This window comes from Diceros bicornis, chromosome 1 (genome assembly GCF_020826845.1).
Source record: "Diceros bicornis minor isolate mBicDic1 chromosome 1, mDicBic1.mat.cur, whole genome shotgun sequence".
In the NCBI taxonomy this organism is placed as follows: Eukaryota; Metazoa; Chordata; class Mammalia; order Perissodactyla; family Rhinocerotidae; genus Diceros; species Diceros bicornis.
Genome location: NC_080740.1, coordinates 7,750,997 through 7,777,505, shown reverse-complemented (window position 1 = coordinate 7,777,505; position 26,509 = coordinate 7,750,997). Strand labels below are relative to the sequence as shown.

The 26,509-nt window shown below is 40.4% G+C and overlaps 1 protein-coding gene across 2 annotated transcripts in view; it reads left to right on the top strand.

The window, feature by feature from the left end:
• Window positions 1-26,509, top strand: part of ARSB (arylsulfatase B) — a 165,123-nt gene that overhangs the window by 20,431 nt on the left and 118,183 nt on the right. Inside the window, exons 2-4 of one of the 2 annotated variants that reach the window (XM_058567979.1) lie at window positions 678-864; window positions 5,098-5,288; window positions 12,014-12,221. In XM_058567979.1, coding sequence (XP_058423962.1) covers window positions 678-864; window positions 5,098-5,288; window positions 12,014-12,221 — 586 coding nt within the window. The remainder of the gene's footprint in view (window positions 1-677; window positions 865-5,097; window positions 5,289-12,013; window positions 12,222-26,509) is intronic. The other variant, XM_058568027.1, reaches the window with a different exon arrangement.

The window sequence follows — 26,509 nt, the reverse complement described above, 5'->3', positions numbered from 1 at the left end:
GTGGATGTTCTATTTTAATATGACACCAAGACTCAACAAGTGATCATTTCTTAAAGGCTAGTTGTCGTGTGGTCTTTGCATCCTGGGCATACTTGGGTGAACTACTCCCAACCTGTGGGTCAGGTGGCCACTTTTTTTTTTAAGAAAAAGTACATCACTGTCTTTTGAAATTATGGTTTATGTAAAGTGGAATAAGAAATGCAAATTATCACTTTCATTATACTGTTGAATAACTTTTAAAAAAAATCACCAAGTCTTGACAGATTACAGAACGTCCTTCTAATCAAACAACCACTTCTTGTGTGCATAAAAATTGGAACACTTTTTCTTTGGTAGATCTACACTTCATATTATGGCTACTTTTTTGAGGTAGGAAGTGAAAACTTAAGGCTCTAACATAGAGCCTTGATAAATTTGTTGAAATATATTGAAACTTGTTGAAAATATCTAATGTTTGTTAGAGAGCTTTTAGTCTTTTTTTCAAGTCCTGTTTATGTCCATTACCTTACTTGAATACGAGAGAAAAGTGCCTTTGAGAAATATCCTTAAGCCCATACAGGAATAGAGTTAAACATTCAAGTCGACAGATATGTCCAGTAAATCAGGCAACCACTTTATCTGGTTGTTCAGAATGTCTCAACATCATTAATCCATAATTTTATGTTTATCTCTTTAAGATCCACACAGGTTTACAGCACCAAATAATCTGGCCCTGTCAGCCCAGCTGCATTCCTCTGGATGAAAAACTCCTGCCCCAGCTTCTAAAAGAAGCAGGCTACACTACACATATGGTCGGAAAATGGCACCTGGGAATGTACCGGAAAGAATGCCTTCCAACCCGCCGAGGATTTGATAGCTACTTCGGTAATGGAAATGCACATTGTTTCTTTAACAGCTCAGACTAAGTACAGCCATCTCATAAAACCCACCCAAGTGTAATCAAATGAAGTACCTGGAAACTTGAACACAGAGTGGAACAGTCAGCACCGCCGTGGGGCCGCTTTCTAATGCCACCTCCGTGTACATGGCTCTGTGCTCAGCTCATGGCGGGCATGAGCCCACGGAGAGGCACTTACCTTTGCCAGGGTACTGAATGCCATGTTGGGGCCTTTGAAGAGTGTGCTACTTCCACATCTGAGACCATTGTACTCTTAGGGAACCTTATTACCAAAAGGGGATATGGATTGATTTTTTTTTTTAATTCCAGGAAAAACTCAGTACGAGAATATTTCCTTCACAAAGGTTCAGAATATTTCTTCCCCATGGACTGTGTTCAAAAATTTTTTTTTTCCTGGAGATGGTGGAGAAGACTCTTTTCTATTGGCGTCCTTCTCCCCTTCTGAAATCTGTTTTTTGAAATCACTAGATTGGGGAAGGTAAATCAAAAAAATAAAATGAAAGGGTAAATAACAAATGGTAATAGGAAGGATAATAAGAAATAAAAGAAGTATTTTATGGACTTGATAACCTTATAAAAATAAATGTGAAACCTAAGTTTGTTTTAAAACGTGCCCTCTTTTAACCTGTTACAAACCGTGTCTTAATGAACGACCAATTTATCTTGCCAGTGGCTGTATATCTTTCTGTCAAGTTCTTTTCATTTTGAGCTATCTTTCTGTCTAGCTATTCAGCTACCTACCTACTTCCCATTTGTCTCTTCATTTATTTACAAACTGCCATATCCAAAAAGTAACACACATTGAATATAAAAAGTTTAAAAATAAATAGAATGAAAAATCAGGATGAGTAGAAAAAGATAGAATAGTTGCATGACACCAAATTACAAAAAAACTGCATGGCTCTAGGCAGGCTTCACATTCAACTCTGAAATTCGAGATTTCTTATGTTCAAAAAAAAGAAAAGGAAAAAGCTACAAGAGTCACATTATTTGTAAGATGAATGGAAACCAGATGTTCAGGAAGAGTAAGGCATTTTCTGGCTCTTAGACCTGAGAGAAATTTCTCCCTTGGGAGAAGGCGAGGTGGACAGCATCCTCAAAAATGTCATTTAGTAATAAAGTGGCGGTTTTCTTGTAGATGTTTCTTGAGGCATTCCCTTTTATTCATGCTAGGGCCAAGCTCCAAAGTACATTTCAGGAAAAGTGATTCTACGGGTCCCAAACAGTGCGGTGGAGGCACACAGCTGCGTAGCGCCGTGTTGGGTCTTGGTTAAAGTCGAGATGCAAGGACATCAGACGTGAGACCGTGTTCTCTGGCAGACATGGTTAATCGATCATGGCATTCTTTCCTCATGAACCTGGATAGATCCTCAATATCCTCAGATAGCTGTTAAAAGTCGGACTTGGGTGTAAGACCTCTTTGTCATCTTGGAAATTCTAGAGGAAAAAACAGCCTGTACATCCTTTGAAAAATATCAGTCAGGCCTTTGCTAAAAGATGGGTCAATACCTAACTCTGGCAAGAGGAAGGAAGGACTATGGATATTTTTTATTTTTCTGTTAATTTTTCTATTAGGGTCAAATTTTATATTTAAAAATTCAACTGGACAGAAGGTCAATGATATCCTTTTATGAGAACTAAGAAGGCTAACTGGGGATTAGATGCACAGACACCCCACATTCCTGTGGAATGGAGACTCACAGACAAGGAGGGTATAATGACCATCAGCTACTATCACTGTTCTGACTTAGATGTTGTGGTAAAAAGCAGTCAGACAATTATGGAGCTGGTTGCACAACTCTGTGAATACACTAAAAACCATTGAATTGTATGTTTTAAATAAGTGACTTGTATGGTACTTGAATTATATCTCAATAAAGCTGTTAAATAAGGCAGTCAGAGACTTAGTTGTTCAAAAATATTTCCTCATTTTCCCCAAAAATCATAGGCTGCCATCTTCTTTAAGCTTAGCATGTAAGTTCAGATTTGTGAATCACTGTTATGAGAAAAGCTCTGTGTGATTGTTACATGGTTCCTTGGTATCAGTTTGGCCAAGTATGTCAATATATAGTTCTATTTCTGGAATCCTGCTATTTGTAATATCTTTTTAATATTTATAGTTCATATACCTTTTTTGTTGTCTTTTTTGATGAGGAAGATTAGCCCTGAGCTAACATCTATTGCCAATTGTCTTTTTGCTGAGGAAGATTGGCCCTGAGCTAACATCTGTTCCCATTTTCCTCTACTTTATATGTGGGACACCTGTCACAGCCTGGCTTGATAAGCAGTGCATAGGTCTGTGCCCAGGATCTGAACCTGCGAACCCCAGGCCGCCGAAGCAGAGAGTGCAAACTTAACCACTATGCCAAAGGGCCGGCCCCTAGTTCATACACCTTTTAATCAAGTATATCCTATGTATATATTCTCCCAAATGATAGGAAACAGTTTACATTTACAGATAAAGAACCTGAGTGATTTCCTCAAACTCTAACACCTCGTCGTCATTAAAAACCCCACGTAGAACCCCAGGGTCCTCACCCTTCTGATCACCCATACAAGGCTGAAATTATTTTTATGGATACATTTCTTTATTACATATTAATTGACAAACATATTGGATTTCCCTTTCTGTTATACATGTAGGAGAAAGGATTACTGTTTAAAAAGTTAAGACCGACGTATTCATTGTATTCAAGACCTTGAATTTAGTGAATCATAGAAAAGGAGATTAATTAAAAATGAATTCATTTATTATGTAAGCTGTATGGGACTTTTGGTTGTGATCACAGGGAACATTCAGGACTGGGGAAAGGGCTAGGCCATTTTTATCATCCTCATTTTAAGGTTAATAAGTGCTATTTGTCAGGCCATAGCTCAGAGTCCACAGCTTATTTCTTTTTAATAGCTGTATCGAGGTGTAATTCACATACCATCCAGTTCACTCAATAAAGTATATAATTCAGTGAGTTAATAAATTCACAGGGTTGTGCCACTGTCATCACAATCCAATTGTAGAACATTCCATCACCCTAAAAGAGAAACCCCATCCCTATTAGCAGTTGCTCCCCATTTTCCCCCAACCCTGCCAGCCCTAGGCAACCACTAGTCTACTTTTTGTCTCTATAGATTTTCCTACTCTAGACATTTCATATAAATGGAATCGTACAATATGCAGCCCAGCTTTTCTTTTTGTTTTTTGGTGAGGAAGATTGGCTCTGAGCTAACATCCATTGCTAATCTTCCTCTTTTTGCTGAGGAAAATTAGCCCTGAGCTAACATCTGTGCCCATCTTCCTCTATTTTGTATGTGGGAGGGCACCACAGCATGGCTTGATGAGCGGTGCATAGGTCCGCGCCTAGGATCCGAATCTGTGAACCCCAGGCCACTGAAGTGGAGCATGCGAACTTAACCACTACGCCACTGGGCTGGCCCCAGCACAGCTTATTTTAATATTTTAGGAAAATATGGAACATTTGCAGAAACAACTATTAGTTGAGAAAACCCATTTCCTTATATGTTTAAGTCTAAATTGTGGGATAGGCAGTTGATACCACTTAAATTTGTGGCGAAATTGAGATCACCATAGGTAGAAAAATCTGATTTCAGTGCCACATGTTATTTTGATGGTTTGGCCCTAAGTTATGCTGAGACATCCTCTGTTTGGAAAGGTTTGTGTCTTTCACCAGTGGGTGTCAGCATCTAACTAAAGATGATTTCTCCTGGAACTGCTTCTATAAATAACCTTGAAGCCAGTCTCCCAAGGTCAATGTTAACATTATTTGAATCCTGCCTTCATTCATGTGATCATCTCAGAGTAAAAACTTGTAACAAATCACATTAACCATATGCTGTTTTAGCTGTTAGATAGCTTTAAAAGATTACAATGTTATCACCTTTACTGAATTTGAATTCTGATATTTTTAAACATATTTATGTGGAATCACCCACTTTGAGAGTTACATGATAGAGCTTGTGTTCTAAGACTTGACTGAGGAATGGACTTGGATTTTTTTACAATGACATTTTAATGCCTTCTGCTAGCAAATATAGAGATGTTAAGAAATGGTGCTCTCGTGAGCCTTGTCATTTGATTTGCCTTGTCACGGGTAATCAATTGCATTAGGCAATTAAATGCTGAAACATTAGTTTGTTTAACAAGTTCTATGCTGTGCTACTTTCATCTCCCATTCTTGTTGTAGGGTATCTCCTAGGTAGTGAAGATTACTATTCTCATGAGCGCTGCACATTCATCGAGGCTCTGAACGTTACACGATGTGCTCTTGATTTTCGAGATGGTGAAGAAGTTGCAACAGGATATAAAAATATGTATTCAACAAATGTATTTACCGAAAGGGCGATAGCCCTCATAGCTAACCATCCACCAGAGAAGGTAAGTCTTGCTTCTTTATTGATATCAAAATTGTGTTAAGATAGCATCTCTTCAGATGAATAGAGGAAAAGACTGCTGTCGTTTAGGGAAAAATCTAATAAAGTCTAGGGGAGTAGTTTTCAAATTTTAGTGTACATCAGTATCAGCCTGGGAAGCTTGTTAAAATTAGAAATTCCCAGAGCCCACCTCTAAGCATCTGATTCATTGGGTCCAGGGGAAATTCATACATCAGCATTTTAAAGAAACTCCTCCAGGGTGATTCTGCTGCAAGTGGTCCCCAGGTCACACTTTGAGGAATACTGTGACTATAGTGTTTTTGTAGAGATATAGTCTTACTATTTTGGTGTATTATGTGCATGTGCTATAAGTAATTAGTAAATTGACTTTTTTTTAATGATAGGCTTATGTACAAGATGAGGCTTTGTTATGGCAAACTTTCTGTTAGGAGATCAACAAACTTTACGTTCAGGGCAAAACCTCTAATTCGGTATTTTTCCCCCCAAGATTATTTTGGCTATTCTAGATATTTTGCATTCCTATGTTAATTTTAGAATCAGTTGGTCAATTTCTACCAAAAAAAAAGTACCTGCTTAGATTTGGATTTCACTGAATCAGTAGACCAACTTGGGGAGAATGGACTCTTAACGGTATTGAGTCTTCCGGGGTGTACTGATGGGTCTGTTCTTCACATGTACCATACTGAAGCTGTTGTGTATGTCATGTGTATGTTGTGTATGTGCTGAAATCTTTTAACTTATCTATAGGTAAAAATAGAAAAGAGTCTGAATAGCCTTAAACATTTTTTTGTTAACCTAGAGTTAACCGCATGAGCTAAAGCTCAAGCTAAATTCTCTGGATTTTGCTTATAAATACCTTTAAAATTGGGTCAGATATTTGTGTTGTCAGATATTGGGCTCACAATATGGCTACATTAAGAACTGCATCAGTACACCCAGGAAATTAGTCCTTCAACAGGACCTGACATAGCAAACTACAGAATGTGCCGTGTTATCTGGTTCTTCCAATGTCCTGCACTTGGCCTCTGAAGGTCCTCAGTGCAGGTCAGAATTTGGATTCTGGTTTATATACCTGTCCAGACCAGGTGCCTGGCCGATGACTCCCTTTCTGGCGTGGTTGCTTCCTGTTCTGTCTAACTCAGTAGTGGGGGTCTTCCCCAGTGTCTGTCCTCAGCTTTGCCCCACTTCTGGCTTTTTATCACTCTTGCATGCTGACATCTTAGAGTGGCTACGCTTGTGTGGCTCATGGAAGAAACTGGAATAGTCTTTCAAATATGTAGACATATGCAGATTTTAAATCTAGATCTAAACCAATATTCAGGTTGTTGGAAAGATAACTGCTCAGTCATTGGCTTACGTTCTCAGTTGTCTTCTGTATGCTTGGCATTTTATAGGTACAGCTAAAAACCCGAAGAACAAGATAAAGTCCAAGGGAACCGCAGTCCTTGTCCTGCCCTTTGAGGGAGGCGCCATTTTACAGATAAGCAAACTGGCTTAGAGAGGTTAAGTAACTTGTTCAAGGTCACAGAGTTATTGAAAGTCAGAATCAGAGTTTAAACCCACGCTGTGGGACTCCAGAGCTCAATGCACTTAACAAGCCTCTCTAGTTCATAGTTAATATCCAAAACCAGAGATTGTGAGTCCCAGTGTGTGATTCAGTGTGATGGTTCCAATCCTGACAGTATAAAGGGATCATCTGGTAAGACATACCAATTCCAATATTGTGATTAATCTGTCTGAGGTGGGACCCCATCACTGCTATTTAATTACCCCTCCGCCCCCATCTCCCACCAGAGATTCTGATAAGCAGCCACTATTGACTCCTCTCAAACACAGAGTGACGAGCAGAAGCCAACTGCCTTTTATAGGTTCACAGTGTACCACCACCTTAATCATGCAACAACTATAATGTGCCTACAATAAAAATTAGTTCCCATTAAGGAACAACGGAGTATTCTCTCAAGTGCCCATAACATGAAGCGGGTAAGAGGAAGCAGCCGGGGTGAAATCATTCTCTGTGGGTGGGCTGTCTTAACTGGTGTAGTGGGGAAAGCACAGGAATTGAGGAAAATTGTAGGCCCTAAGAGCTCACAAGCCATCCAGACTAGTTACTGGTATGGTGCTGCTCATAGGTAACATTCTGGAAACTGCCAGATGAGAGGTGGTCATTCTTCTACAATGTCTGAAATCTCTGAAGCAGTATCCAGCATTCCCAACATCCTCCAAGTAAAGTTTTAAGCATAGACATAAATAAATGAAATCATCAGTAGTTGAGTAATAGCCCCAGAAAGTCTAAGACAGCAAATGCAGGTCTTTACATTTTCAATTCTCAATAAAATGATACATCACGCGGTTCCAGGAGCTGCACTTTTCATCATCTTATCCCAATCTTGTGTCTAATTCTGTGCTAATTTCTCAGGTGCGATAAATAGACCGTAACACAGGCAACTTGTTCTAAGATGGAAATCATTAAAGAAGTTCACTCGAAGTATCTACAAGTGAACTTAAAAATGTGCCTATTTTAAAGAGCATTTGAGGGGAAAAAAGCCTATGGAGCTGTTTTGTAACAGAAACACGGTTGGTGGAGTCAGGCAGATACTGCTAATAACCATTGCACATGTGTTGGGAAGGAATCTCTTTTCTCTCTTTCTACAGGATAATTCCCTTAGTACTAACACTACAGTGTGAAAGTAGCATATTCATAAAATATCTTTTAGTTAAAAATAGCCCCCCTCGGGCTGGCCCAGTGGCACAGTGGTTGGGTTCGGCATGCTCCGCTTCAGTGGCCTGGGGTTCGCAGGTTCGGATCCTGGGCACAGACCTCTACCACTCATCAGGCCTTGCTAGGGCGGTGTCCCACATACAAAATAGAGGAAGATGAGCACAAGATTTTAGCTCAGGGCCACTCTTCCTCAAGTAAAAAAAAAAAAGTAGCCCCCCTCAACACTTTGTAGAAAAAAATAAGTGTTTTCTCACACACCTAATCTACTAGAAACAATGTGAATTTTTAGTGGTAGACTCTTACTTTTCCCTGACACAATTTGGAAAGAAATGTCTTAATTTGGAATTCAAAGAGAATAACAATTTAAAAACATATCATATGCTTTAAAAAAATTTTTATACTTTAAAATAGGAAAATATACTAAAGAAATGAAAATAAGGCTTTGTTCTTCACTGCAATTAGGTTTGTTAGCATGGTGAGGATGTTTAGAGTCTATATCTTAGGAGTCATATGGTGTAATAAGAAAGGGACATGAACTCTTAGCATCTTATTAATATGCTAATAACTTTAGGTAATAATGTTATAGTTTTTTTTTTTTTTTTTGTGAGGAAGACCAGCCCTGAGCTAACATCCAATGCCAATCCTCCTCTTTTTGCTGAGGAAGACTGGCCCTGGGCTAACATCCATGCCCATCTTCCTCTACTTTATATGGGACGCCGCCACACCATGGCTTAACAAGCGGTGCATCGGTGCGCACCCGGGATCCGAACCGGCGAACCCCGGGCCGCCGCAGCGGAACGTGCGCACTTAACCGCTTGCGCCACCGGGCTGGCCCCAATAATGTTATACTTTTATGTAATACTTAAACATGTGGTCATGATTTACATCTAGGATTCCGTTTGATATTCCTAAGAAACCTGAAGAGGTTACAGGTGGGGTTGATGTAAAGGCAGTAGCTGTAACTGGGTTGGTCAGAGTAGGAATCTGGACCCAAGAAAGAGCCAGGGAGAGATCAGGGTGCAGCATTAACCTGGAGATCCTTGGAGATCAAAGTGTGTCCAGGACTCCAGTGTTTTGAAGCGGATGTCAGTACGGTCAGAATGGGCTGGCAGGTCTCCAAAGACCAAGCTGTGATTGGGTTGGAACTCAAGTCAGTAGACAGCATAGTAATAATGAGCGCATGCCCAGGATGGCAGCTGCTTGCTGTAGGCTAACAGTGAGCTGAGTCCCTCATTGGCAGGTGTGGGGAAATTGGCTACTGCTGTTCACTGGGAGGGTCTTAGGACACGTGGCTGCAGGTGGGGTCCTGATTGTGGTTGGAGAACTTAGGGCCCTAGTTAACTGTTCTTCCCACTGGGCCACCATGTAGTACTAAGAACGGTACTCTGTTAACTTTTTTTCAATTTAAAAATAGTATAGAAATGCTTCACATCTAGCACTATTGGGGAATGAGTTGTTTCACAAATAAAGGTCACCTTGTCAGTGCTGAAACTTTATTTTTAGAATGTTGGATGGAAATGCTCTATAATGTGTTACATTGGTCCTTGCGTCATTAAATGGACTGCACTATGCATCATTCTGCCTCCTCCTGGTGACCTGGAGCCATATTGATGTGTGTAAGGCTGTTTGCCCATATACTCAATGGCCCTAGATTACTGCTGATGAAATGGGAAAAAAGATAACTTGTTTTGTTCAAGGAATGCCTGTATCTATACTTGTAAGCTATAAGGATCTGGCCGGCAGGTAGTGCGAGGCTTTTGCATGGCCTGTGACAGTCACAGGACAGGCTGGGTCTCATCCTCAGAGGTTGTTTTCACTTCCTTTTCTCAGTTATGCCCCTTTGGTTTGAACTAACAGAAGCCTGACCACTGAAAAAATGGGAGAATTTCCATAGTTTTATCATTTTAACCCCTCAAAAATGATGGTCACTCTTTTAGCCACTAGAGAATAATTATGGGAAAGATTTTCAGTCAAGTTTTTGCTATATTTAACAAAGTGAGTAGAATGATTTCCATACTGAGTATTTATAAGATCCTTTAATGATGGTCCCAGAATCATTATTTTTTTCCCTGTCATGGTTTTAAGGACTCTCCCCCACCACCCACCCGCCCATTGCCTCTGGGAGTCACTGGCTGGCTGGGGAGCACCTACCCCCTTTCCCCTTTCTCTCCTTCACCCGGTGAGTGGCCGTGTTGCTGATGCTGACCTGGTGAGCGTGTCTCCTTAAGCCATGCGCTCTCTCTCGTTCCTCCACCCCTGCCCGCTGCAGAGAGCCCAGACTGGGGTCACAAACTCTCATGTGTACAAGGGTCGGACTGCTAACCTACATAAGTGAAGCCACTCAGTAGAACAATGGGGAGACTCTAGAAAACTGGAGAGCACTTGGGATTGGGGTCTCTGTTTCTCAAAGTCCAGCTATTTGTTACCAGATGGAGTGTGGGCGTGGAGTTGTCAGACGTTCTGAGTTTTCAAGAAAATTAAAACAAAAGCTAACAGATTTTTATGTGCTATTTCCTGATTTAAAACTTCATGTGGGCTGCAAATTGCTGTAGGCTTGCAGTTTATAATCCTGTCTCCAGCTAGACCCCAGCTGGAGCATCTCTTTAGTACGTATCCACAGCGTAATAGTGGAGTTTCCCATAAGAAATTGCTCTGCAATTAATATGAACTTGGGCAAGTCATATAACCTTTCTAAGCCTCAGTTAGCTTATCTGTAAAATGGATGTAACATAGGGTTGTTTTGAGTATTAAATGAGGTAGAATATGTAAATCTTTATAGTACCTAGCACATAGACAACATTTAATATGTGGTTGTTATTATTAATATTATTATTATTAGTTTGGATCAGAGCCCTCTAGGCCATTTTAGAACTCAAGCTTTTATTTTTAACTTTTTGTCTTGTGTCTTTTGTTACATTTTTTAACATCTTTCTTGAGACATAATTCACATACCATAAAATTCATCCATTTAAAGTATACAATTCAATAGTAAATTCAGAGTTGTGCAACCATCACTACCATCTAAGTTTAAAACATTTTCATTACCTATTAGCAGTACCTATTAACAGTCACTCACCATTCCTCTCCTCCTAACTCCCTACAGCTCCAGGCAACCGCTAATCTACTTTCTGTCTCCATAGATTTGCGTCTTCTGGCCATTTCATATAAATGGAATCATGCAAAATGTGGTCTTTTGTGATTGGCTTCTTTCATTTAGCATAATGCTTTCAAGGTTCATCTATGTTGTAGCAAGTGTCAGTACTTCATTCCTTTTTATGGCTGGATAATATTCCTTTTATTGCTGTATATTGCTGAAAATATATCACATATTGTTTATCCATTCATCAATTGGTGGACATTTGGGTTGTTTCCACTTTTTGGCTATTATGGATAATGCTGCTGTGAACATCCATGTACAAGTTTTTGTGTGGATATATGCTTTCCTTTCTCTAGGAATGGAAATATTGCATCATATGGTAACTCTATGTTTAACAATTTCAAGAACTGCCCAATTGTTTTTCATGCTGGCTGCACCATTTTACACACCCACGAGCAATGAACGAGGGTTTCAATTTCTGCCCATCTTCTTCAACACTTGTTATTTTCCGTTTTTTGTATTATGACCATCCCAGTGGGTGTGAAGTGGTGTCTCAGAGTGGTTTTGATTTGCATTTCCCTAATGACTAATCATGTTGAGCATCTTTGCACATGCTTGTTGGCCATTTGTATAACTTCTTTAGAGAAATGTCTATTCAAATTCTTTGCCCATTTTGTAATTCACTTAATTGTCTTTTATTATTGAGTTGTAAGAGTTCTTTATATATTCTGGATACAAGTCCCTTATCAGATATGTGATTTACAAATACGTTAACTCATTCTCTGAGTTGTCTTGATGTTACTTTTATTAACTGATAAATCTGGACTTCTCTCTGTATATTTAATGCTTCCATACCCTCTTAACTGATTTGCACAAACTCTCTTTCCAGCCTCTATTTCTCTACCTTGCTCTCCAGTCTGTCCACCAGCCCCTTCAGGTCCCTGAAGAATACCTGAAGCCATACGACTTTATCCAAGATAAGAACAGGCGTCACTATGCAGGAATGGTGACCCTTATGGATGAAGCAGTGGGAAATGTCACCGCAACCTTAAAAAGCCGTGGGCTCTGGAACAACACAGTGTTCATCTTCTCCACAGGTAAGCCTGTCAATAGGAAAATCATCTCTTGGCAAAGCCTAGGACATGGTATTCGATAAATGGAATGAAGACAAATTGGAACATTTAGCAGTTCCTTATTGAAATAAATGCTAACTGCAAGAGTGGAGACATGATAATAATGGATAGAAAGATGTGTCTAAGGAAAAAGAATTATGGGCTTTCCCTCCCTTCCTTCAAATATCAAAATATTCTGGGAGTATGCTTGAAAACAAGTGCTCACTGAGTAAATATGAGTGGACATCATGCATACGCAGAGCAGCTGGGCAGTGAGTCCCTGGAGTGGCTTGTTCTCAGCAATCTCTACAGCCCAGGCATCCACTATGAATAGGACTTCCGCTGATTAGCAGGGTCTCTGTATCAGTGCAGAGAGAAAGACTGTGACATTATGAAGACAGATAAGAAATGGAGCCATTTAAATTTAGGCTAGAGTCTCTGAGTATAGATTTTTTTTGTATTAAAATTTTCCTATGATAAAAGTCGTACATGTTGATTATAGAAAACACAGAAAAGAAGAAAGAAGAAAGAAAATTTTTGAAAATAATTTTCATTATGTCAGTGTCATGCTATTCCTAATCTGTTATAGGTGTGATTTTTCCCCCTCTCGTTAAACATAGTTTTCTAAAATTTCCCTGTGATGTGCTTTGGGTGTAGATCTTGGTTTATTCATTATGCTGAGTACTCAGACAGCACTTTCTATCTGAAAATGCAGATTCTTTCATTATGGGAAATTTTCTTGTATTATTTATTTCAGAATTGTTTGGTCTTCCATCCCCCTTTTCTCCTATTCTTTCTTTACAAAACTCCTGTTATTTGGATATTAGGCCAATCCTCTAATTTTCTTAGTTTTTTTACTCTCCTGTTTTCTTTATTTCTTTTCCATTATTTAGGAAATTTCCTTATCATTATTTTGTAACTGTTCTGTTGAATTCATTGCAATCACCATAGTTTTTAGTAATCAAGAACTCTTTCTTGTTTTCTGATAATTCCTTTTTGTAAAGTTCTGTTTTTATAGATGTAATAATTTGTTTCTCCAAAGCCTGTGCTCTTAACGATTAATTTTATATATGTGTGAGTGTGTCTGTAGGTGTGTGCATACATATACTTATAGGTGTATATGTATACACATACAATACATATATTTTTACATTTGCTTGGACTCCCAACATTGTCTCTCTTCCTTCTAAGGTCTTTGTATCTTTGTTTTGGTCTGTCTTTCATGAAGGAGGCTTTTTCAAATCGCTAGTGATCATTGGCTAAAACCTAAGAAGTTGACTGGAAACTCCAAGGGTAGGGTCAGGGCTTGTCAGCTGGTGAGTTTTACTGTAAAGTGACAGTGTAGGGGGTGGGAGGTGACATGTTGAGGAATTAATCTGGGTATTCTACTCATAATAGTTTTCTTTAGAGTGGTTTTGTTTTCCTTTTAATTAGGCATGGTTATTGAATCTAGCATTTATTGAGTGCTTAGTAGGTGCAGGACATAGGTCTAAGTACTTTACATGAATTAGTGCAGTTAATCCTCACAGTAATTCTCTGGGGACTATTATTAACCCATCTTGCAGGTGTGAGAACCGAAGCACAAAGATGCTAAGTACCTTGCCCAGGGGTCACCCACCAGGCAGAGCCAGGCCTCACCTTTCTGGCTCCGCTGCAGTCTCCTGCCACTGAGACGATGATCTGGATGTTCTTGTTGGACCTGGTGATATAGCAGAGCTTTCCCTGTGGTGTGCTGCAGTACTGGTCTGCTGAGGGGCCTCGGCAGGGCCAGGGGTGGTGTCCACCGTGAGTGCCCTGTTCAGTTTCTTGAGTGCTATATCAATACTATAATTTTCCACATATGCCCTCTGTGAAAAGGGTTGAATATAAGATAAAATTTGTTTTCCCCCCAAAACTTATCCTTTAAAAAAGAGGGAGACATCATATGCTTAAGTCCTTACAAGATCTCATATTCTGCAAGTCTTTCTCAGTTTACTTTATTTTGAACAGCCTGGCAAGGCACTCTGATCAGTGCTGGTATTGAATGCTTATAGAGGCCACTAGAAATAATCAATTAAAAAAAGAGGCTAAGACGTTTAATACTGATTTAGTAGTTATTCCTGGGAAATGACCTCACAGTTGCAAGAATTGGAAATTATAAGTTTATAAAACAAGCCTTTGTTATACAGACCATAATTATACAATTTAAGGATAAATGATTTCCTGAAATGAAAGTATATATGGATTAATGTATATATATAGACTGAAAGGTGCTCAGACGGAAGTGAAGATAGTAGCTCTGGAAAACTGTTAAATATCTCAGAGTGGCTCCTGTGACGACAGATGTCGATGTCAAGTATGCATGGGAAGAGGTGAAATAAAATTTTTTCATGATATCTGAGAGTGGAAAAAAAACAATGTTTTAAGATCAATGTATCTCTTTTATTGTATGTTTTTAAATGTGCATACCTAACTATATTTTAAATAGCTGACTATTTCATAAACATCCATAATATATTTATTATTAATTCAAGTTGGCAAAAAATAACTTTTGGAACTTCTCACTGAGAAAATGGGGATTACCTTATACTAGGGTTGTCTTGTGTTCTGACACTATGATATATTAATAGATATGATAGTCTTGCATCATCTTTGCTTTGTTGGGCTAAATCCAATTTTATTGTGTGTATGTATTTTTGTTATGCTGCTGAATTCGGTTTGCTAGGGTTTGTTTAGGATTTTTCCATCGATTCAGAAGTAAAAGTGGGTTTGGTGATTTCTTTTCTCTCTGTCAGGTTTTTTTATCTTTATTATGCTCACTTCATAGAACAGTTTGGATGGTTTTCCATCTTTTTCTATGCTCTGGAAGTTTACAGGTTGTTTGAAAGATCTCTCTGGTTAAGCTGGTCCCTGGGACCTTTTTTGGAGGCTTTTTTTTTTTAATTATCTCCATAGTTTAAATTTTTTGCTGAATTATATCTAGGTCTGGGTCTTTAAAATATTTTAAAATTAATTTTGCCTGAACTGTAGTGAGCCCTTTGATCTGCATACTGAGATTATTTTTCACTCCAGGAAGTTTTCCTTGTTCATATTTTCACTTATTGCTTTTGTTCTGCTTGATTTATTTCTCAAAAACATCTTTAATTAGGAGGTTGAATGACCGACTCAGCTTTTCTCTCATTGTTTTCAGTTTTTTGTCTTTTTTCTCAGTCTTCTCGAGCTCCTCTGCCTTACCTGTTAGACATTTTTGCAGTTTTAATTCTGCTCTTTACTATCTCCAGTGTAGATTATTATTGTGTTTTTAGTTCCATTGCAATGCTTTCTTTGCCTCAGTTAGTTCTGTTTTCCTCTAGGCTCGTTAGTAATAATAATGACTACTGTTGACTGAATGTCTGCTGCGCGCCCGCGCCCTGTTCTGGAGCTCCTCCTGTGCTTGCTCATCACTGGTCGTGTTGTAAGCGTTACAGCTCAAAGTAACCTTGTGAAAGAGGCTCCTTTATCCCCATTTTATAAATGAAGAAATCAAAACTTAAAGAGGTGAAGTGATTTGCCCCAGGCCACTGCTATGGGCTGAACGTTTGTGTCCACCTGAAATTCACTTGTTGGAATCCTAACGCCCAGTGTGATGGTGGTAGAAGGTGGGGCATTTGGGAGGTGATTAGGTCATGAGGGTGGAGCCCTCCTGAATGAGATGAGTGCTTTTAAGAAAGAGACCCCAGGGAGACTCCTAGCTCCTTCCTCCATGTGAGGACACAGCAAGAAGGTGCCGGCTATGAACCAGGAAGAGGGTCCTCACCAAAAGGTGACCATGCTGGCGCCTTGATATTGGACTTCCCAGCCTCCAGAACCGTGAACAATAAATTTCTGTTGTTTCTAAGCTACCTAGTCTGTGGTATTTTGTTATAGCAGCTTGAACGGACTGAGAGAGCCACACATCTAACAATTGGAAGAGCCAGAATTCAAACCCAGATCTTGAGGTCAATACCTGTTAACCCTAATCAAGTGTGCTTTTGTATCTCATCTTCTCCTTTTACCTCATCCCATTGTCTCTTGTCTCTACTTTTGGCTTTCTACACTTCTGTTCATAGAGCCCATGCTTTTCCTGAATCTTTCTGACTAGAACTTTTCGAAAATCTTCATTTCCACAGTAAATCATTCCCAGCTGTAGACTCTTTCTCTGAGTATAAGCGGTGAAGGCTCTATGCACAGAGCGCGTGGTCGTCTCTTGGCTTCTGCTCACTGTTCCCTGATTAGTTCCTTCTCAAATCTGTAGCTTGAGGTCACACTGATGCCCACAGCTCCCTCAGTTCCCAGTGGCCTGTAGGCGTTGAGCCTCCTCCAGTCTATTGAACCTGACGGACCTGCTTGACATGTTTCTTCTCTTTTGGCTGCCTCATTCTTTGACCTGCTGAAGTAACCCCAGCATGCATAGCTGCCAGACTCTTCCTATCTCCATCCCTCAGGGCTTTACTCTTGGGGGCATTTCCCAAGATACAGTGTGCCCCACTGTCAGACCCTTTCTTCTCCTGCCCATTTTTTCCTGGGAGTTGTGATCTCTAACAGTATATAGGAGGTGGAGGAGGTAATACTTCTCTGGTCATATCAAAAATTGGCACTGTCCCCTCCCAGGCTGCCTTCCTGCCTCTTTTCAGGTAGGAGGGGTGGCTCTGCGTCCTGAGGCAAACAGGGCACACCAGCCCCTGTTGCCCAGTCCAGCTTCCTCAGTCTTATAGCCTATGGGAATTGCTCCAAGAGTCTGGCGTTACAGGTTGTCTGTCAGTCTTGGTTTTTCTCCTTGTGATGAGTTTCCATCTTGTTCTGTGTCTTGGTTATGTTAGCAGGATGTTGGTTGAGAGAAGCAGCACTAGTGGCTTTAATGAGGAAGATACTATCTTAACCTGGGTTCCTATCACTGCAGCTGGTCTTTATAGTTGCTAAACTCCAGGAATCCTCATGGAAATCTGACCCTGAGTAAAATGAGTAAAATAGAGCCAACTCTGGAGCAACTAGATCATGAATTAAAACTAGGATAACCGATTCTATAACCTTGAAGAGAAAACCGCAATTGATCTCAACATCTTTATGCGGCTATTATATTTATATCAACTCTTATCAGAAGAACCAGTTTCGGGCCGGCCCCGTGGCTTAGCGGTTAAGTGCTCACGCTCCGCTGCTGGCGGCCTGGGTTCGGATCCCGGGCGCGCACCGACGCACCGCTTCTCCGGCCATGCTGAGGCCGCGTCCCACGTACAGCAACTAGAAGGATGTGCAGCTACAACATACAACTATCTACTGGGGCTTTGGGGGGGCGGGGGAAAGGAGGAGGATTGGCAATAGATGTTAGCTCGCAGCCGGTCTTCCTCAGCAAAAAGAGGAGGATTAGCATGGATGTTAGCTCAGGGCTGATCTTCCTCACAAAAAAAAAAAAAAAGAAGAAGAACCAGTTTCACTTACATTTAGATCAGAGTTTGCCTCTAAGGAGAAACCTAATTTGCAGTTCTTCCTCTGGAGACTTTTTCTGTGTTTATTGACAATTTCATTAGAATTTAATAATGTGAAGTAGAATTTAATAAAGTGCTATAATAGTGTGATTAAAACCCAAGGAAACAGGACCTGGATCTGGCTGATTACAGAGTGGTGATTCGTTTTTTCCAGGTTCTCACCTCACTTAGCACGACTCTTCTCTATAAACGTAAAAATACCAGGTGCCTCCGAACAAATAAGTGTTGAATCTGTTAGTATAGAAAACTCTGAAATAAACTAGCTTCTGGGAATCACGCTTATCTTTAGTGAAAGGGAGCGGCAAAGGCGTATTTTTTTTTAGGCTTAGATGCTTGGGGAAGCTGCTTTTTTGCAGCAGGAAGCTACTCTTTTTTTTTTTTTTTTAACCTGCTTTTATAATCTGAGGGAGGTCCATGAGGCTTCTCATTCCTTGTCATCATCATCTGAGCACTTAAGGTGGTGGTTCTCCGTATGCCACCTGGGGACCACCTGCAGCAGTGGAGTCTTTGTTAAAAATGCAGTTTCTGAGGTGATAGCTGCAGAACGTTGTGAATGTACTAAATGTCACTGAATTGAACACTGTAAAATGGTTAATTTTATGTTATGTGAGTTTTACCTCAATTTTAAAAATGCAATTTCTCAGACTCTATTACAGACTTACTGAATCAGAAACCCTGGCATCTAGGCCCAGGAATCTCCCTTTTTAGCAAGAATCCAGGTGATTCTTTTGTATACAGAAATTTGAGAATCTCTGATCTAAGGTAACTTACTCAAACCTTGGGAATTTACCTAAGGAGGAATATATAATTATTTAAATCATTTGCATATATATGTTATACATGTATATAGCAGTATACATACATATGTACACATACATATATATAGTTGCCAGGAGCCAACTGAGTTTGAAGTTCAACCTCTCCTAGGTGTTTTCATTTCAGGTCAGCACACCCATTTCTAGAAACAGACTCTTGAAAAAAGCTAATAAGAAAAATTTATATTTAATTATTCTGCTCTCCATGCCCTTACTGCATATAAATTGTGACCTTGATAGATTAATGCCACTCTTTTTATAATGCGTGATTATTAGTGCTGTTACCAGATATTGCTTGTCTCATTACAAACATAGTGTTCTGTTCTTTTTATACAAAGGTGACCCTTCTAATCCCTCTCTGATAAATTATGATCAGGGTTCAAGTCCCATCTTTCCTGCCAATTAGTTATGTAGACTCTAGTTTCAGTTTCGTTATCTGTTAAATGCAGATTGGCTGATCATTCATTCATTCACTCAGTCTGTCATTGCAGATAGAAATAGGACATAGATACAGCCCTTAGGAAACTCACAGTCTAGTGAGGCAGACAAGCAAATGTATTATTATGATTTGGAGGAAGAGTGTTCAGATGCAGCCCAGGGGGCTGCCTGCACATGATGGGAGCACCTACCAGAGCATGGGGGTCTGGGGAGGCTTCCTGAGATTTAAAGGTTGGGAATGAGTTGGCCAAATATACAGTGTCCAGGTGGGGAGGAGACTGGGCAGCATTCTCAGCTGTGTGAGCAGTTCTGTAGGAGAGTCACGGGGGCTGGAGCCTAGAGTACAAGGTGGGGATGGTGAGATGTGAGGCTGGAGAGCGTGACATGAAAGCTGGCTCAGAAAGGGCCCGTGTGTGTGCAGGGAGGAATCTGGAAGGTACTCTGAAGGCAGTGGGAGGCATTGCAAGGTTTTCAGCAGGATCAGGTTTTCATTCCGGGATTGGTGTGGACGATGATTGGAGGCAAGCAGACCTTTTAGGAGGCTATGACAGTAAAGAGCGGTAGGAGGATAAGGAGGAGCTGAATAAAGGCAGAGGGATAATTGATCAAGATGAAAGGACTGATTTAAGAAATATGTAGCAGAGCTTGGACCAGTTGATCTCTAAGAGTTCCTGTAACTAGGAGAGTTGGTGGTTCTGTGATTCTGTGTTTTCAGCACTTTTGTCAGTGCTGATGATAGCCTTGGGTGGAGCCATCTCCTCTGTTGGCAATGGGATGCGTTTGCAGAGAGCTGGAAAGAGTGCCACCCATGGCCGGGGTGCCCATATAGTCCACATAGCAGTAGATCCATAGTCCAGCTGGGACTGGGATGGGGGGTCTGCAGCAGTATTTAGACATGGGTGGAAATGGTTTTGGTTGTCACAGTGACTTGAGGGTGAAGTCACCTTTGAAGGACAGGCACCTGCAATGCTCAGGCCAGCCCTGCACAAAGGAGAGGTGTCCTGACACAGATATCAGAATCACCACCATCGAGGAGCACTGACCAGATCCTTGCAATAGTACACTTCTACTTGGACAGAGTAGTTTATTACAGAGCCTAAACTTCTAACGTTTGTTAGAAACCTGAGCTTTCACAAAATTAGATGTAATTTAATGTCTTCAACAGAGCAATAAAGAATCTTAACTAAGTCTCCAAAATATCATGTCCCTTTCTCTCTCATATATTGAATTCCCTTAAAAACTGGTACTGGCAAATGGAGAACTTCTTCACAGTTTAAATGTACTTATGCGATTGGCAGACTTATAACTATTATAGAAATTCTGTGCCAAAAACAAAGTAACTGAACTGCTAGTAAACCGTTCTTACTAGGTTCTTCAAACTCTTAAATGCATTTCTGACACAGCTAAGGGAAACCTGTTAAGTGAATGTCATATAGTGTGTCCGTGCTGTCTGTCTTTTTGCAATTCCACCTTTATTTAACACATCTACCATAGAGGGAAATAACAACAGGTGTATCAAAACTGTGAGACTAGAATGATCTTGCCCCGAGCCAGAAGTTGTTAATCCATTCCACCTCTGTAGACTTTACGTCTAACATCCATGCTGAAAGCATGCTGGACCACTTGAAGATTGTATTAGTGATAGGTAGTATTGCATACAGAGTTTTTATGCTTTTATTGAGAGAAAATAGAAACCAGTACATTTTAAAGGCCCCCAGAACAAAGTCTTGCATTTGTATTCTCTGTGACAAACCATTGACTCTATGAGCCCAGAGTCTAAGGCAGAGATGCCTCCCAGTCCCTATGTTTACCAGCTCTTCCATGTTTTATTATATTGCTTATTATATCTTCTAATATAATATTGTATTATCGATATTATGAATTTTTTAGCATGAGAAACATGAAGTAGTCTTTATTTTCACACTCCTATGAGAAGTGGCCTTTCTCTGAGTTTATGATTAATGGAAGATATATATTGAACTGAGCCTATTTATTGACTAAATTGCAAGAAGCTTTCCAATTTGTTTGGGTTTACTTTCTCCTCGTTTTGCATTCCATTTTAAAGGTCACATTTAAGAGGATCCGTTTCTTATATCGAGCATTCCTCTCAGAACTCGTCGGAGCCAAAATTCCCTGTGAGGGGAGTGTTAGGTTGGACGGCTGCACTGGGGGAGGAAGCACGGTGAGAAGTAGACTCTGTTTGGGAACCACAGTCACTGCAAGGGGAGGGGCCGAAATAAAGTCAGGTCGTCACAAGCTGTAGATGCAAATGCACAGGAGGCAGCTGGAGGATGAAAGAGGGGACGAAATGGCCTAGAAATTATTGGCTTATGAATCAGCAGAAAGTAGATTGTATTTCATGTGTTTTTGGTCTGGAATTGTTTTTAAATCAATGTCATTAATAATAGATGGAAGATACAAGTTTAGATTTTAAAGGAGGAACCAATATTTTCACTTGAAAAACAAAAACTATGTATTGTTTATACTCATGTCTTCTGGAATGTAAAAATAAGGATTTACCCTGTAGTAGTTTTTTTAAGAAAACCTCCAAAAAATGAGCATGGCTAAATTTTGGCTACTAAAGAACCCAAACAGTCTAATTCTTCCCCATTTTACTCTCCACGTGTGGGCTTCTCCTTGAGGCGGTGGTAACTGCTGTGCATGTGTGTGGAATATATTTGAAACAAGGCATTTGCTCAAAGATTAGAGAGTTCCGGGGCTAGCTTTTGCTGGCGTTCTGTCTCAGATTCCTCTCCACTTGGGGTCCGTACAACGATTGCTGAGGTTTTCTGACTTGGTCTGCAGCCCTCTCGTGGTTATGCAGACTTGCTTTTCCGCAGAGGGCCTGGGAACCAGTGCCGACCCTTTTGTGGGAGATAGCCCTGCTGTGCTTGGCCTCAAACAGGCTGCTCCTCCTTTGCTTTCAGAAGCATGAGATCCCCTCACCAGGCCTAAAAACAATAATAAAAATATATTTGAAAAAATCCCCATCGCTTCTCTTGCTGACTTTGGCAGTTAGGTACGAAGCATCAACAAAACGTTGTATACAGAAATTCTGCCTTCCGGGCTAGTTCCCTTCTTGAAGAACCATCCTTAACCTTGTGGGGCTCTTTTTTCATGTTTTCTTGATGAGAAAATATTTCAGAGATTATTGGCACCACAGGTTTATTCCTCTCCCGCGGTTTCCCTCCTAACTGTAATCTCTGTGATCTCGTTTCTATTTTTCTTTCACAGTGTGGGCCACAGCTAGTCAACCTCCTCTAGGATTACTGTTCCAAGTACACTGATTTTTTAAATCATTTCCATCCCTTTCTTATTTGTGTAGATTTTTAAAAAATAAGAATTGTTGCAAAAAATTTAACAAACATTAAAAATGACATCCACTGCTATGGAGACTACCAAAAAAAAAGCCTATATGTCTGTCCTCAAAACAGCCTGTGATCTGGTGACAGATTCCGGCACGCACAGACATGTACAGATTAGTCAAAAGTATAAACGAAGTGGGGCGAGGGGAGAAGGGTGTGCTGTGTGGAGACTGAGAATGCTGGCTTTATGGAGCCACTTTTAAATCCCACTGTGGTGTTGTGTTGGGTGTTAGAAGGTCCTTCTCAAGTCCAGAGGTAATAGAGCAGGCTGAGTGATGGAATCCATGAAAATCCAGTCCCCCAGAGTGCCTAGTATGCAGTGCGTACAGTTCACATTGTGAGTCCCCGAAGGGAGAGGTATGATTGGTGTCTGTGGTGGGTTATGGTCATCAGGCTGTCATAGGTGAGGTCGCTGACCAGCTGAGGTAACCATTTTTCTTCTCGGTAACAAGAATTAGTCAGTATTTTATTTAAGACAATGTACTGGTCCTGAGGAGACCCAAAGCTAGTTAAGATATGGTTTCCCTTAAGGAACACCTAGTGTAGTGGCAGTGGTCTTTAATTGAGTGTGAGGCATAAATATCGGATTCCCCTCTGGGGGGGGTGGGGGAGAGACAAGTGTATGGTTTGGAGAAGTCCTTCCCCATGTCTGGGACTCTGACACATCCCCTAGAAGGACTTGTGTTTATTCCCCGACCTCCAGGCTGAAAATCTATCACTTAGTGTAAGGAGAAGTGCTACTGATGGCAGTGTGAATGGTCAGGGGGAGGACACAAAGTATGTTGAGCCACTACTCCAGCACAGTGTCTCGCATAGAACTCAGGAAATGTTTGCAGGTGGAGGAGTGTCAATGCATTCTAGACGTCACAACACACTTACTCAGGCCATAATTCAAGGTCAAATGAGTGGAACAGAAAGACGAAGTTTGGGGGAGAGAGCTCTGGATGGGATTCATCAGGGGATGCTTTGAAGAGGAGATGGGAAATAAACTGTGCTTGAATGACTGATAAGTTATGGGTGGCTAAGTGGAAAGAGAAGGCGGGACATTCTGGGCATGGAGAGAGGCTCGAGCAGACATGCGGGGAGAGGGAAGCAAAGGTGTGTTCTGGGCCTGGTGACTAGGCCAGTGCAGCCTTACCATTGGTGCCCAAAGGGGCACACGAACCACAGTATAAATAGGATACATCTTCCTGGAATGTTAATTTTGCTAATTTGAATCTATAGGAGGAAAAATTAAGTAATTTAACTGGTTAATAATTTAAAACATTTTTAAATTAAAACACACGAGGGCAAATTTTGGAACAGAATACAGTTAATTTCATGGATTTTGAAGTTCAAAATCTTAGATTTCTACTCTTTTCTTTTTATCCTTTGATGGAAGAATTAAAAATTGTTTAAAGGAGATCAACTGCATTCATTCACAAAAAAATGTCCCCGTGTCCTTACTTAGAACTTGAGGCAGCTCAGGAGCTGTGGCTCTTCCTACGTGCCTGGGGGCGGTGGGGCAAGCCCTTGGCCACAGGGCGGAGGATTTCGCTTAGCTGTTAGAGAACCCCAGTTGGAGGTCCAGGCTCTTTGACACTGTGCATATCCTGAATCGCGAATCTTGGTGGTGGTTGGTGTGGCTCCCCCTAAAGGGTGTGCCTACATCCCACACAACAGACATGAAGTGTCTCTGCGCTCAGGTCTGGGCCGTGAGTCTGCACTCTTGCTAAGAATGCCGGGGGGCCTGGCTGCCTTGGTATCCCAGGGTGATGGAATGAAGGGTCTTCAGAGGCACTTCCTGAGTCTTCAATGTCCTTTCCTTTCTCGCCTGCTGGTCCTAAGCCCTAAATTCCTGTCTCAGCTTCTCCAGCCCCTCTGGCTCCCTGCCCTCCCCAGGTCCTTGCCCCCATGCTAGTCCTTTGTTTTCAGTATGTTTGGGGTGTGAATCATTAGGTAACTTAGATCACAGGTTCTGTTTTTCCTAGGCAAAGGCAAACCCTTTCAAAGCTGTGTCTGACTTTTCCCAGCTTTGAGAAAAAACCACATGTAGTACTGCCAAGCCGGAGTGGCATCAGAGGCCAAGCAGGGGCCAGAATTGTTGGTGGGTGAAAGAGCCTCTAGACCTTTGTTTACCATTTCTGTTTTAATTCTCAGGTTTTCTACCATGTGTCAGATTGACCTTGTTATAAGGTTTTCTTTGTTATACCAAACTCTGTCCAGCGTTATAGATAGCTTTCTCGTATCATGGTCATCTACTCACAAGTTAAAGGCGTTAAGAAAAGCCAAGAAGAACTCAATTAATCCAACACTAAGTAATGCACTGGCCTTCATTGTCTGGGGGAGAAAAGGATCTAGTTCTTTGCTATCTCTAGTAGGTGGTCACTAGCCACAGGTAGCTATTGAGCATTTGAAATGTGGCTAATTTGAATTGAAATACACTGTAAGTGTAAAATACTGAATTTCAAAGACTTGGTATGAAAAAGATTGTAAAATAGTATCTCAATAATTTCTTATATTGATTTTGTATTGAAATGATAATATTTTTTGATATATTGGGTTGAATAAAATATATTATTAAAATGTCTTTTTAACCTTTTTATCTTTTTAAAATGTGGCCACTAGAAAATTTTACATTACATATGTGGCTCGGATTATATTTCTATTGGACAGTGCTGCTCTAGGTGGTAGCTTTGTCATGAGTTCATAATTTATACTTCCTGGGAGTTCCCCAGGGATTGTTTACTGAAGATTTTCTCTCTTACTGATCAGGCTAAGATGGAAATAACACATAGTGGACTGTAAGGTTCTACAAGATAAGATTTGTCTGTTTATTGTATTTCTTTGGAGACATGAGAGCTGAGGTCATTTTGTTTAGGAGGCTCGTAAACTGGCTTTGAAGGCAATTCCAAAAACAGTGTTGAGCATTGACAGCATCATTGAAATAAGGGTATTGCTTCCCAGTGACTCCACTGAAAGGTATAATTCATTTGGTTACATAAGTCTGGGGTTGGATTGTTAAAAAAAAAAAAGAAAAGAAAGAAGAAGCCAGTCTCATTACTTGAAGTCCATACCACCAGTAGGTCTCGCACGTAGAAAGGCTCTTGAGCAAGAACCACGATCATGCCTATTGTTATTTTATAAATGCAGAATGCAACATGGTGGAGGCAAAAGGGGGCAAGAAGGCCTTCTCCACCTGCTCTAAAGAAAACTCCAAATATTTAACTCGTTTGCTATGGTGTTACAGCACTTCCTCCTCGGTGCCAGAAGAAATATTGTTACAGCATGTAACAAATCGGATTATGGGATCCTGGATCAACATATTAGTAAATGCCCATGTTGTATAACACATTTTCTTTGAAATTTTAATCATTAGTACTTCTATAGGTGGAAGATAGTCTCCAGGCTACTGTATCCATTTTCAGCAATATTTTTCTTTTTTAAGATTATAAAATCTTTTTTTGGACAAGTTCACTACTAGTAAAGTATTCCTCCATAAAATAGAAATAATCTTTTCCCAGAAAAAAGCTGTTTTGTTTTTTTATAAAGATTTTATTTTTTATGAGCAGTTTTAGGTTCACAGCAGAATTCAGAGGACAGCGCAGAGATTTCTCATATCCACCCTGCCCCCTACAACAAAGGGAATTTTTTTGAAGACCTTAAAAAACAACAGTGCTGTGGCGGTGGAGCATGTTGATAATGGGGAGGCTATGCATGTGTAGGAGAACCAAAAAAAAAAACACCCTTTGTTGTAGAGCTGCATTGTCTTCTAATTCTCTGGGGTAAGAAGAGAAATAATTATCACCTTTTGGTAGATAGGGAAATAATCGCAGAGAGGTTATTTGTTGAAAAGCACAGGTGGCCAGTAACAAATGGTGTGAAAATTTAGATCTTTTGCTTTCCATTCCAGCTACTGCGTTCACGTATCACACGGCTATATGAGTGCTAAAGTGTCTTTTGTTCACAATAGAACGTGCTGTTCTGAAAAGTGAGGAGGTGTGTTTCCTTTTTAGGTGCACTTCTTTTTATTAAGTTCTATACTGTGCTTTGTTTAATAATATAGTTACTTATGAAATGTTTAGAAAGTTAAGAGAAGTAAATTGAATTTTCCATCCTGTTACTTTTCCTTTCCTCCTAATAGAAATAAAAAGGAGTTAGGTGTCCTTGCTGGCTTCTCGGAGGCAAGTTGCTGT